Genomic DNA, 13,299 nt, shown 5'->3' on the forward strand with positions numbered 1-13,299 from the left:
ATGCGTCTTGGGGAAAAAATAACATCCCCTGGACTATACAATGTCTTGAGATTGTTAATAGGAGTATTTAAAAAAATGCTGTGAGTGGGGTTTGGAAAGGAAAAGACAGACTTCACAAACTGGACACTCATACTTTTATGACTTGGATGAAGCGCAAAGTGGCAATATGTGTAAGAGACAAATAAACAAACAAGAAATCTTACAAGAGATAGTAAAGTCACTGGGTTAGCTCTGACTCACTATTGACACTCATTAATATTTGTTAATAAATCACATGGATGGAGATGGTAAGCTGCCTGAGGGTAGAGACTGGATTTTGTTCATTTTTCTATCCCTCAGGACTAATACAGATCCTGGTACGTAGTGGATGCTTAGAGGCTTGAATCAACAAAGTATGAATGAATAGTGAAAATAAAACAGCATGAGGTTTCGTTTTTTCAGAATTCATTCAATAAATATTCATCATAAATTCATTGAGTACTAACTGTGAGCAAAATACTGGGATAGGCATTGAACAGAGGAAATGAAAGACTGATTAGACATAGTCATTGCCTTCCAGTTACTCACAATCTAATATGCAACACAAATATATTGGAATCAATCAAAGGAAAATGTAATAAGTGTAATGAGGAAAGTCGTATAAAGTGCTATGGGAATGATAAGGAAAGACGCAGCTGATACTGGGAAAGAATCTGAAAGAATGATCAGTTAATATGCTAAATTTTAGAGGCAAGCCTGGAGTTTTTCCTTTTTTTTCTTTGGGGGTGTGTGTGTGTGTGTTTAATTTCTTTTGGATATACTTCACCTCTGTGGGGTTTTGCCCCCAAAGTCTTTCTCTCCGGACCATAACTCCACAAGAAATCAAGTTTCATGACAGGCACATCAGCTAAAGACAGCAAAAGCCAAATGCAGACGATTATACATATTTGAGATTTCTTTTTCTTAACGAGTGGAATCACCTTCCTGCCCTATAGGCCTTTGATTCTGGAGTCATACATGTGCAGTCACCACCCACAGTCAGGGAAGAGAAATCAGCCACTGATCTGGCAGCAAAACTCTTGCTTCTTGATGAACTTGTGTCTCTGGAGAATGACGTGATTGAAACAAAGAAGAAAAGAAGCTTCTCTGGGTTTGGCTCCCCCCTGGACCGACTCTCAGCTGGCTCTCTAGAGCATAAAGGTAAACAGAGGTAAGGAACTCTTGGAGAAGAAACGCTTTTATTTTTTTAATTCTTCCACTCTGAGTTCAGAAACAGAGAGAATTCCACGTTAAAAATCCAATGAAAACCTTGTAGGTTAGCAGATTTGACATTGTGTTAGGTAACTCATGCGCTTAGTAGTATGATTTTGGAAATAACCGTTTACGGAGAAAAATGATTGCTACAGTATGCATTAATATTTTTATCATGCTATTTCCCAAGGAAGATTCTGTTGTGTATAGATACAAAATAGTTATTAGGAGACATGACAGTATTTGAGAGGTAAGTGGAAATGAGTGTGCAATGGGATAAATGTTCTGATGAACTGGGTTTTCTATTTAATAGAGGTAACCAGAATACTACTTTTATTATTACCCATGATGCAAAGCTTTCCAAATTTTGTGAGTGCGTCCTATACCAAAATGTAGTGGAAAGCTCTCAGGACTTGGAGTTGAAACACGTGTGTTTAAGTCAAATTTCTGATCATTTCTAACCATGTGACTTCTAAAAGAATCTTACCCTGTGTGATGCTCAACTTATTTATCTGTAAAATGGGGATAATTACTTACCTCCATAAAAATCAAATGAGTGCTGTGTAAGCTGTTAATTATGATAACAGAATTAGAGTAATTAAGTCTCCCTGTCATCACTGAGTAACTCAGTACTTCAAAGCAGTCACTCCAAACAATTCGTTTTCTACCCCCTAAATATCTGCTTCTCATGCTGTACATTTCGTGTTAGCAATGGCACAAGAGACCACCCAATTAGCAATGTCTGGAATTGGGGGAATTTACTAGGATTCCTTTTACTCACCAGAATTCCTTTTGCTCACTCTAAACATTCCATTTTTCACTAAATTCTCTAACTCCTATTTGTTTTATATGTTAAATATCTCCAGAATATCCTTTCCTGTTAAGGCTTCCCTAATTCTGGCCTTACCTTTTTCATATTTTTTCTTTCTCTATTCTTTTTTTTTAGGTTAGAGTAATTTTTTTATTGCGGTAACATTGGTTTATAACATTATGTAAATTTCAGATGTACATCATTATATTTTGATTTCTGTGTAGATTACATCATGTTCGCCACCCAGAGACTGATTACAATCCATTACCACACACATGTGCCTAATTACAACTGTGCCCTCCTCCCTCCTCCCTTCCCCTCTGGTAACCACCAATCCAATCTCTGTTTCTATTGATTGTTTGTTATCATTTTTACCTGCTATTTATGAGTGAGATCATACAGTGTTTGACTTTCTCCCTCTGACTTATTTTGCTTAGCATAATACCCTCAAGGTCTATCCATGTTGTCACAAATGGCCAGATTTCATCATTTTTTATGGCTGAGTAGTATTCCATTGTGCATATATACCATATATTCTATTTTTTTTATTGCAGTAGCATTGGATTATGACATTATATAGCTTTCAGATGTACATCATAATATGTTTCAAATTCTGTGTGGATTACATCATGTTCACCACCCAAAAACTAACTATAGTTCATCACCACACATGTGAGCCTAATCACCTATTTTGCCCTCCCCCCTCCACCCTTCCCCTCTGGTGACCACCAATCCAATCTCTGTTGCTATGCATTTGTTTGTCATTGTTTTTATCTTCTACATATGAGTGAGATCATAGAGTATTTGACTTTCTCCCTCTGATTTATTTCACTCAGCATAATACCTTCAAAGTCCATCCATGTTGTTACAAATGGCCGGATTTCATCATTTCTTATGGCTGAGTAGTATTCCATTGTGTATGTCTACCACATCTTCTTTATCCATTCGTCCCTTCATGGACATCTAGGTTGCTTCCAAGTCTTGGCTATTGTGAATAATGCTGCAGTGAACATAGAGGTGCATGTATCTTTATTCTTTCTCTGTTCTTTCTTCATCTCTACTTCCACCACCATCACCACCCCTTTATCGTCAATATGTCCTTTACTCTGCTATGAGGGGGATCATCTAACACAAGAATCTTTTTGTGAAATGTTCCCCATTGCTTATGAGATAAAAGCAAGCTCCTTATGTAAATCCTATGAAGAATTTTATAATCTGGCACCTCATTATTTCTTGCACCTGTCTCCACATTCTTTGCTCCAGTCTTACCTGGTTACATGGAGTTCTAGGACTTGTCCTGCTTGTGCCTGGGTCTATGACTTTGCTATATTCAATGATTCTCAACATGCAGGATGCAATTTGCTAGACTTCTGTTCTGAAAGATTCTCAAAGCTACACTAGGAAATAAAATCATCACTTTGGGACTATAATTTATCCTACCTGTACCTGAAAAATAATCTCACACTTACATGTTGAAATTCAGACCTATTTTAATTAAACAAATACAAATTAGTTTCATTTATGTTCTAGGCACTGTGTTGGGCTATGGTGGAAAAGAGGAGGAAAATATAGTCCCTACCCCTCAAAGAAATCAAATATTAATAAGAAACATAGAAATATTTATAATGAGTTGTAACACAAAGCAAGAAAAAAATATGTTTAAAGAGCAATTTATAAAGAAGGCCATGGAAATCCAAGAAATAAGTGGAGAAAATAAGTGTCTTATAAGAAGTCTTATTTCTTTGATTCCTGGATCTTGCAACATAGTCTATTAAATAATTTGAAAATCAATATATAAATGTTATATGTAAATATTTATATATAAACTTATAATAGCATACATAGAATATATACCAAATATATATTGCATTAATTTTATCAATATATATAATCTACATTGAGATTTCATCACAATAATTTCTGCAGGAAGTGTCATAAAGAGAGACTGTATTAGGATATATATCTCTAACATGTATCTATATATGTTAGATATACAGATATATAGATATATATCTATAGACATGTTAGAGATATGTATATATCTGACATAGCTTACAAAGAATAAAGGGAAATTGACAAGCATTTAGTATCCATTTAAACAGATTTCTATATATGAGTTAAAAATAAACTATTATGAGTGTGCAAAAAATTAGAGAATATTGTTCTCATGAGCACTTTCTGAGGAAGCTACTAGATGAGTTTCTTCAGGCAAACAAAATGACTGGAGAGATATCATCATAAGAATTGGTGTGAGCATAACTTTAAAATTAAAGTGAAATGATGGTTGCAAGGAAAAGAGTGCCATGTGTTACAGTTATACAGTCTGACAATATAGATACATCAAAGTATCAAACAACTGAGGGACAATAGTAAGAGCATATAAATTTAGAATGATTTTTTGATTCCTTCATGGCTATTAACCGGGAATAAAAGGATATAACAACAATTAGTTGCCTGGAGACATGGAGAAGAAGCAAAAAGGAATACCAACTAAATGTAATGAATCTTTTTCTAATTAATAAAAGACAAAAACTGAAAAGAGAGAGGAACAAGGATTTTCATATAAAAATATTAGCACAAAAATAACCAGAATAAAAATTAAGGGGCCAGCCCCGTGGAGAAGTGGTTAAGTTCGCGAACTCCATTGTGGAGACGGGTGCAAGAAAAAGAAAGAATAAAAACTAAAACTTTCCTATAAAAAAGAAAACACAATAAAATAAGATGAAGTGAAAAACTTTGTATAAAAGATTCATATATATAAATATAACAAAATATGATGGATTTCAAAAAATATTGATCATATCAGTAAATGTAAACAGATGTAACTTGCCTATTAAAATACAAGTATTTTCAGATTGGCTGATAAAGGAAAATTCAACGCTTTTCTGTGTTTAGGAGACACAACTAAAAATAAAGAGATTTATAAAGGTTGACAACAAAAGAATGGACAGATTATACAAGAAAAATCATAAATTAAAAATAAAAAAAGATGCAACAATATCTATCAAAGAAAAACCACAGGGAATGCTGAGAAATAGAAAAAAAGAAGTATTACTAATAGGAGACGTTAATTCATTTTTTAAAATCCAAGACAGATTATATATTGAAATTTATAGAATTTATAAATCTGCTTTGAACTCTGAACTTCAGATAGAAAATATAACTTCTTCTCAAGTGCATACGGAATATTCACAAAATTTATGACATCTGAGATGACAAACAAACCCTCAAGAAATTCTAAAGAACAGATCTAATGCAAAAGCATTCACTAACTAAAATACAATGAAACCAGAACTTAATAACAAAACCAGAAAACAAGAAGGTATAAATCTGGAATGTATAAACCATGCCATTACATTAGTTATTGGGTCAAAGAGGAATACAAAATAAGTTTACATATTTTATTGAAAATAATAATATAGAAAATGTAATATTATGGGCAGATAAAGCAAACACCAGATAAGAATCAGCATTATAGTAATAAAAGTAAAAATAAAGCAAACACTACACAACAAAAATCTAGAAAGAATAGCAAAGTTAGGCAGAAAAAGCAGGGGGGAAAAAGCAGAAGGTAGAAATTAATGATAAAATCTGAAATCAGTAAGTTTTTAAAGCAAACACAGGATATAATAAATACATGCAAAACTGTCTTTCTTAAAACAACAAAAGGCAAGCCACTAGCTAACCTAGTTAAGAAAAAAGTAGAAAGCAACTTCACAAAATTAGCAATGACAAGACAGAAATAACCATCAAAACAGAAGAATATAAGAAAAGCATAGGAAGCTACTTTGCTCAACTCTGCCTAAATAAATTGAAGACCTAGAAAAAATGGATAAAATTTTAGAAAAATATAATCTACAAACATTGACCCCCCCAAAAAGACAAAAACAGTCCAATTACCATGGAGAATTTTTTTTTTTTTTAAACCTTGCCAAGAGACAGCACCAGATCTAGATATTTTCACAGGAGAATTTTACCAAGTCTTAAATTATCAGATACCCAATGTTATTTTAACTTTTCAGAGCATGATAAGAAAGTAAATTTTCCAAGTTCATTTCCTGAAACAAATATAACATTGACCCTCAAATCACAAGTATTACATTTTAAAATGGAACCTTTAGACTTATCTTATATATGAATATCAATGCAAAACACAATAGATAAGATGTTAGCAAGCAATCCAACAATGCTTTAAAAATATAACATGCCTTAACCAGTGGGGTTTATTCCAGGAAAGTAAGTATGGTTCAATATTAGGAATTTCTTTAATATAATCCATCATATTAACAGAACAATGAAGAAAGAGTATGTGATCATATCCAGAGAAAGAAGAAAGGGTATAGACAAAGTTCAACATTTATTCACATATTTTTTAAATTCAACAAAATAAGAACTGACATACTTCTTTAACATGATGTGTGTGTGTGTGTGTGTGTGTGTGTGTGTATGTATACCTCAGCCCAAAAGTCAATATTTTACTTAATGGTGAGGTATATAGGAGACTTTACTAAAATGAGGAACAAGAAAGCCATGCCCATTATTTCCACTGCAATTTGGAAATGGTTTAGACAACAAAAAACATTTACAGGCATAAGAATTGGGAAGGAAGAAGTAAAACTATGTTTGCTTACAAATGACAAGTTAGAAAACCAAGATAATCAATGAAGACCAAGTACAATAAAACTCTTTTGATATATACAAACAGAAACCAGGTAGGCCCCATTTACAATAGCATAAAGATAGGAAAATACATGGGCATAAAGCTAACAAAGATTGTCCAAAGAATACGTAAGAAAAACTACAAAAATAAAGCTAAAATACAAAAAATAAATTCGACCAAATGAAGACACATACTATACTACAATCTTGCATCAAAAGAGTCAAAAGCAGAAAAATGTCAGCTCTTCCCAAGTTAAATTGCAAACAACACAATTCCCAAAAAATACCAACAGTTTTTTTAGAGCTAAAGAAGTTCACCATAAGGATCATTTGAAAGAATTGGAACTAGCCTACCGGGAAAACCATGAAAAAAAGAAGGAAGAAGAGCCCTACCAAATATTTTTAGGTATTTTATTTTCCTTTCTTTGTAATAGCATAATATCAAGCCATGGATAAACCAAAAGCAAATAAAACAGAACAGAAATTCAAGAAACAAAGCCAATCATGATATGGAACTTTAATATGTTAAAAAAGCAGCATCTCATATTAGTAAAAGGATAGTAAAAGGAAAAATTTTGAATAAGTGATTTTGGAATATGGCAAAAAGATAAAATTGATCCATTTTCAAAGTATACAGTACAATAAATTCTAAATGGATGATAAATTTGGATGAAAAAACATATAAACCCATATAGGTACTCAAGGAAAACTTTGGTGAAGTTCTATGCAGAGAAGGAATAGGTAAAGTCTTCTAAATTCTGATGCAAAATCCAGAAAAATTCAGAAAAAATAAGTAAAAAACAGATACATTTGATTATCTATTTTTTTAAAGTTTCCATAGCAAAAGAAACCATCAATCAAAGTAAAATCAAAAAGAATAAATTGGAGAAATATTTGTAACTTATTTCAAAGACAAAGGTTAATAAAGAAAGAACTTTTAAGAATAGAAAAGAAAAAGAACAAGGGTATGGAAAAATGGGGTAAGAAAATGGTTGGAGAACTTAACCAATAAATGTTCTGTGTTCTGACTGCTCTACCAACCAGCCGTTCCCTGGTTCCCTCTCCTCGAGCCTTCCTATTCCCTGAGACACAACAATATTGAAATTAGGCCAATTAATAATACAAAATGGCCTCTAAGTGTTCAAGTGAAAGGAAGACTTGCATGTCTTGCACTTTAAATCAAAAGCTAGAAATGATTAAGCTTAGTGAGGAAGGCATGTCGAAAGTCAAGATAGGCTGAAAGCTAGGACTCTTGTGCCAGTTTGCCAAGTTGTGAATGCAAAGGAAAAGTTCTTGAAGGAAATTAAAAGTGCTACTCCAGTGAACACAGGAATGATAAGAAAGCAAAACAGCCTTATTGCTGATACGGAGACAATTTGAATGATCTGAATAGAAGATCAAATCAGCCACAACATTCCCTTAAGCCAAAACCTAATCCAGAGCAAGGCCCTAACTCTCTTCGATTCTGTGAAGGCTGTGAGAGGTGAGGACGCTGCAGAAGAAAAGTTTGAAGCTAGCAGAGGTTGGTTCCTGAGGTTCAAGGGAGGAAGCCGTGTCCATAACGTGAAAGTGCAAGGTGAAGCAGCAAGTGCTGATGGAGAAGCTGCAGGAAGTTATCCAGGTCTAGCTAAGGCGATTAATGATGGTGGCTACACTAACAACAGAGTTTCAGTGTAGATGAAATCGCCTTCTATTGCAAGAAGATGCCATCTGGGACTTTCAGAGCTAGAGAGGAAGAGTCAATGCCTGGCTGCAAAGTTTCAAAGGACAGGCAGACTCTCTCGTTAGAGGCAAATGCAGCTGGTGACTTTAAATTGAAACCAACGCTCATTTACCATTCTGAAAATCCTAGGGTCCTTAAGAATTATGCTAAATCTACTCTGCCCATGCTCTAGAAATGGAAGAATAAAGTCTGGACGACAGCACATCTGTTTACAACATGGTTTACTGAATATTTTAAGCCCAGTGTTGAGACCTACTGCTGAGAAAAAGAGATTGCTTTCAAAATATGGCTGCTCACTGACAATGCATCTGGTCACCCAAGAGCTCTGATGGAGAAGTACAATAAGATTAATGTTGTTTTCATGCCTGCTAGCACAACATCCATTCTGCAGCCCACAAATCAAGAAGTAATTTTGACTTTCATGGCTCATTATTTATGAAATACATTTCATAAAGCTATAGCTGCCATAGACGGTGATTCCTCTGATAGATCTGGGCAAAGCAAATTGAAAACATTCTGGAAAGGATTCACCATTCTAGATGCCATTAAGAACATTCATGATTCATAGGAAGAGGTGAAAACATCAGCATTAACAGGAGTTTGGACGAAGTTGATTCCAACCCTCATGGATGACTTTGAGGGGTTCAAGACTCCAGTGGAGGATGCAACTGCAGATGCAGTGAAAATAGCAATAGAACTAGAATTAAAAGTGGAGCCTGAAGATGTCACTGAATTGCTACAATCTTATGATGAAACTAATGGATGAGGAGTTGCTTCTTATGGACGAGCAAAGAAAGTGGTTTCTTGAGATAGAATCTATTCCTGGTGAAGATAATGTGAAGATTGTTGAAATAACAAGAAAAGACTCAGAACAGTATGTAAACTTAGTTGATAAAGCAGCAGCAGGGTTGAGAGAATTGACTCCAATTTTGAAAGAAGTTCTGTAGGTAAGGTGCTATCAATCAGCATGGCACACTACAGAGAAATGGTTCATGGAAGGAAGAGTCAGTCCATGTAGCAAACTTCATTGTTGTCTTATTTTAAGAAATTGCCACAGCCACCCTAATCCTCAGTAACCACCACTCTGATCCGTCAGCAGCCTCAAGATGGAGGCAAGACCCTCCACCAGCAAAAAGATTATAACTGGCTGGAGGCTCACATGATGGTTAGCATTTTTCAGCAATAAAGTTTTTTTAATTAAGGAATGTACCTTGGTTTTTAGACATAGTGCTATTGCACAATTAATAGACTACAGTATGGTATAAACGTAACTTTTATATCCACTAAAACCAAAACATTTGTGTGACTCACCTTATTTCAATATTCACTTTATTGTAGTGGTCTGGAAATGAACCACAATATCTCTGAGTTATGTCTACATAGGGTGAGTTTTATGACATTGTTAATTAGTAAGAGCAAGATGTATAAACTTGACTACAGCATGCTACTTTAAAAATGGCAATACAAATACAAAAATTCTGAGATTAAAAAAGTAAAAGGATAGGGGCCAGCCCAGTGGTACAGCAGCTAAGTTCGCACTCTCCACTTCAGCAGCCCAGGGTTTGCCTGTTCAGATCCTGGTATGGACTTATGCACTACTTGTCAAGCCATGCTGTGTCAGGCGCCCCACATATAAAATAGACGAAGATGGGCACAGATGTTAGCTCAGGGCCAGTCTTCCTCGGCAAAAAGAGGAAGATTGGTGGCAGATGTTAGCTCAGGGCTAATCTTCCTAAAAAAAAATAATAAAAGGATAAATATAAAATATTTTTAAATGCTTATCTAAAAAGAAAGATGAAAAAAGAATAAAGGGATCAAAAATAAAAGCTAGACTTATTTGAATATACCTTGTTTTGATTTCAGAACCATTTCAGTATTTTACATAATTATAAAAATAATAAATTGTTATACCTAAATATTAAAAAATAACTGAAACTAATTAAATATATATATTAGTTGATGGCATTACTACACAAACTAGATTCATTCTAATTGATGAAATAAAAAAATTTGACTGTATAGACTTATTGAAATATACAAGATAAAAAGCCCTGATAGAAAAAAGAAAAACAAAATTATTTTCAGAAATTATATCGTTGGTAGTACTATTATTACTGCTATTCTGAGATTCCTGATTGTGTATTGTGGGAAAAGCAAATAAGTCTTTATTTGATATTCTAATTCTGTCATTCCGGGTGCTGTTAAGAACTGAGATTCACAGCATGGAATAAAAATGAGATCAAGCTGTAAGTTGAACATGTTAAATAAAATAAAAACTCCTGGTCCTTAAATATCCCATGATTTCAAAATGGGATGTCCCTGAGACATTCATATTAGTCTGAACTCACATGTATGAATTACTGTCAGCTTGAGCTTATGATTCAGTCTCTACACTGGAAATGCTGCAGAACAATCACTGATCTAGGGACAATGAGCAACTTTAGTGCCCAGATTGTCATCTTTCAATATCATTTCTCACTTCAAGAAATTTGAGCTCCTCCCAAAAAGAGTTAGGGCAGAAAATGTACAAATTGAGCTTGAATATCTTGCCATACCTGATAACAAGGAAGCCTGCTATAATTAAGTTCAGGTCAAAAAACTCAAGAGCCATTAAAAGAGATTCACTCTGGCCAAGTATGGCAATCTGAGCATCAATAAAAATATTAACTGTAATGCAGTAAAGGTTTAAATCTCTGAATTAAAAATTATATTTTAAAGAAGAATTGATCCTCTTTGGAGAATGCTAGTTATAAATTCATCACTTTGAAAATTTGTAAATAGAGAACATTAAACCTACTTTTCTTGTGTGAATTGCACCACTAAGTAACTAATAGTGGATGAAGTGGAAACTTCTATTTATAGAATTTTTACAGCTAAAGCAATGAGGAAATGATAGAATTAGATGTAGAAATTCCTCTTTATAGCATTACTCCAGCTAATAAATGAAGATGGAATGATAGAATTAGAATATCTCTGTTTTGCAGGTTCTAATGAAATGACGGATCTAGACAATGATCATCACTTACTGCTAGCATCACAAAGAAAAACCAGCAAGGCATGATATGTCTCCTGATGGAGGAACCCAACATTCTCTATAAAATAGAATTGCCAAAATTAGTCTTGCCTCTAGATCACGTACCAATTTTTAGGAAATATAGAAGACAGGGAATGACTTCAGAGGGATGCATACCACAGGGAGGCAAAGAGCAAAACTCAGACTATAGAAACTATAGGACAAATAATCCAGTTTCTTCAATAAATAAATTACAAGAACTTGAAAAAAAGAAGAGATGATGGGGAAAGGGGATTCTAAAGACTAAAGTAGGCTAAGACACTTATTAACTAGTCACAATTTTGGGGAACCCTGATTCAAACAATTATTTGTTTAAAAATTCACATATGTGGGTGCCAGCCCAGTGGTGTAGTGGTTATGTTCACATGCTCCACTTCCACATCCCAAGGTTCGCAGGTTCAGATCCTAGGCTTAGACCTACGTACTGCTCATCAAGCCATGCTGTGGCAGCATCCCACATGCAAAATAGAGGAAGATTGGCAACAGATGTTAGTTCAGAGCCAATCTTCCTCACCGAAAAAAAAAAAATCACATATGTAAGAGAAAATTGTGAATGTGAATGGTGGCTACTTGATGATTTTAAGTAATTATTGTGTACTTTAAATATGAAAATAGTACTGTGGTTACATTAAAAATGAGAGACATTTTCATTTAAATATTTAATTGAAAGTATTTATCTCAGATTTACTTCAAAATAATACAGGATTCGGACTGGAATAGATGAAATGAGATTTTCCATGTATCGGTAATTGTTGACCTAGAATGAGGGATACATGGGAGTTCATTATACCATTCCATTTTGGCATGTATCTGAAATAGTCCAGAATAAATTTTTTAAAAAACTAAATGAGATAAATGACAGATTAGCCCTGGAAAAAGATTAAATAAATTCATCACAGGATAAAGCTAAGGAAGTGATTCAGAATATATCACAGAGATGGAGAACAGAAGGAGAAATTGTAACATACAAATTAATTAATGAGAGTTTTGTTGGAACAAATAGAAGAGAATGAAGAGATTACGGGTATGTTTTCAATAATTTCCCAGAAATGATGAAAAAAGATGACTTCTCAAACTCAGGAATAATGACAAAATTTTGACCCAAATAATTAGTACTACTTTTGAAAGAGTAAAGAGATTAAGAACAGTCAACTTGTTAAGAGGAAATCGTGTAAGAGACAACTTGCAGGCTTGAACAATCAGGGCATGTTCTTGGGGGGCTAAATAGCTTGGTGTGGGCTCAATATCAGATGCTGAGAAGTAGGATAAGAGATGAAATTGAGAGGGAGGGTTAGGGCCCCACAAGGATGCTGTAGTCAAAGACCATTCATATCATTGCCCTCTGGACCGTGCAGTGCGAAACCTATATAAGCTTAGTCAGTATCTCTGGAGCCAGACTGTGAAGTTCCCATCCAATGCTGTATAAAGCAAGAAGGAATTTCAGTAGAGTAATTGATGATCTTAGGATGTCAAAAATAATTATTTTCTTTTCTCTTTTTCTGAACCTTTCCCTTCACCTCCAACTACTTTCAGAAGGTTGGAAGTGTTAAGGAGAGCGCAGAAGTTTATCCATGAGCTTGAAAAATTGAGGATTATACAAATCTGGACTCTTTATCTTGCTTCATGCCCGCAATTAGAATACAGAGACTCTGCTCCTTTGTATTCCATGGCTTAACAACGAAGGTGACCTCCAATGTCAGGACTGTTTTATTTAGAATGCATTTATTTATTTATTTTAATTTTTTTAAACTTATTTAGAATGATGTACATACATTAATAATTTTCTTATTTACACGTAATTTA

General features: G+C 34.1%; 1 protein-coding gene across 2 annotated transcripts in view; it reads left to right on the forward strand.

Annotated features, from left to right (window-relative positions):
• The window catches only part of OSTN (osteocrin), a 47,930-nt gene that overhangs the window by 14,329 nt on the left and 20,302 nt on the right, over window positions 1–13,299 (forward strand). For both annotated transcript variants that reach the window (XM_070242694.1, XM_001500173.4), the window contains exon 3: window positions 975–1,189. In XM_070242694.1, the coding sequence (XP_070098795.1) occupies window positions 975–1,189 (215 nt within the window). The remainder of the gene's footprint in view (window positions 1–974; window positions 1,190–13,299) is intronic.

The sequence above is a fragment of the Equus caballus genome, chromosome 19, assembly GCF_041296265.1.
Source record: "Equus caballus isolate H_3958 breed thoroughbred chromosome 19, TB-T2T, whole genome shotgun sequence".
NCBI classification, from domain to species: Eukaryota; Metazoa; Chordata; class Mammalia; order Perissodactyla; family Equidae; genus Equus; species Equus caballus.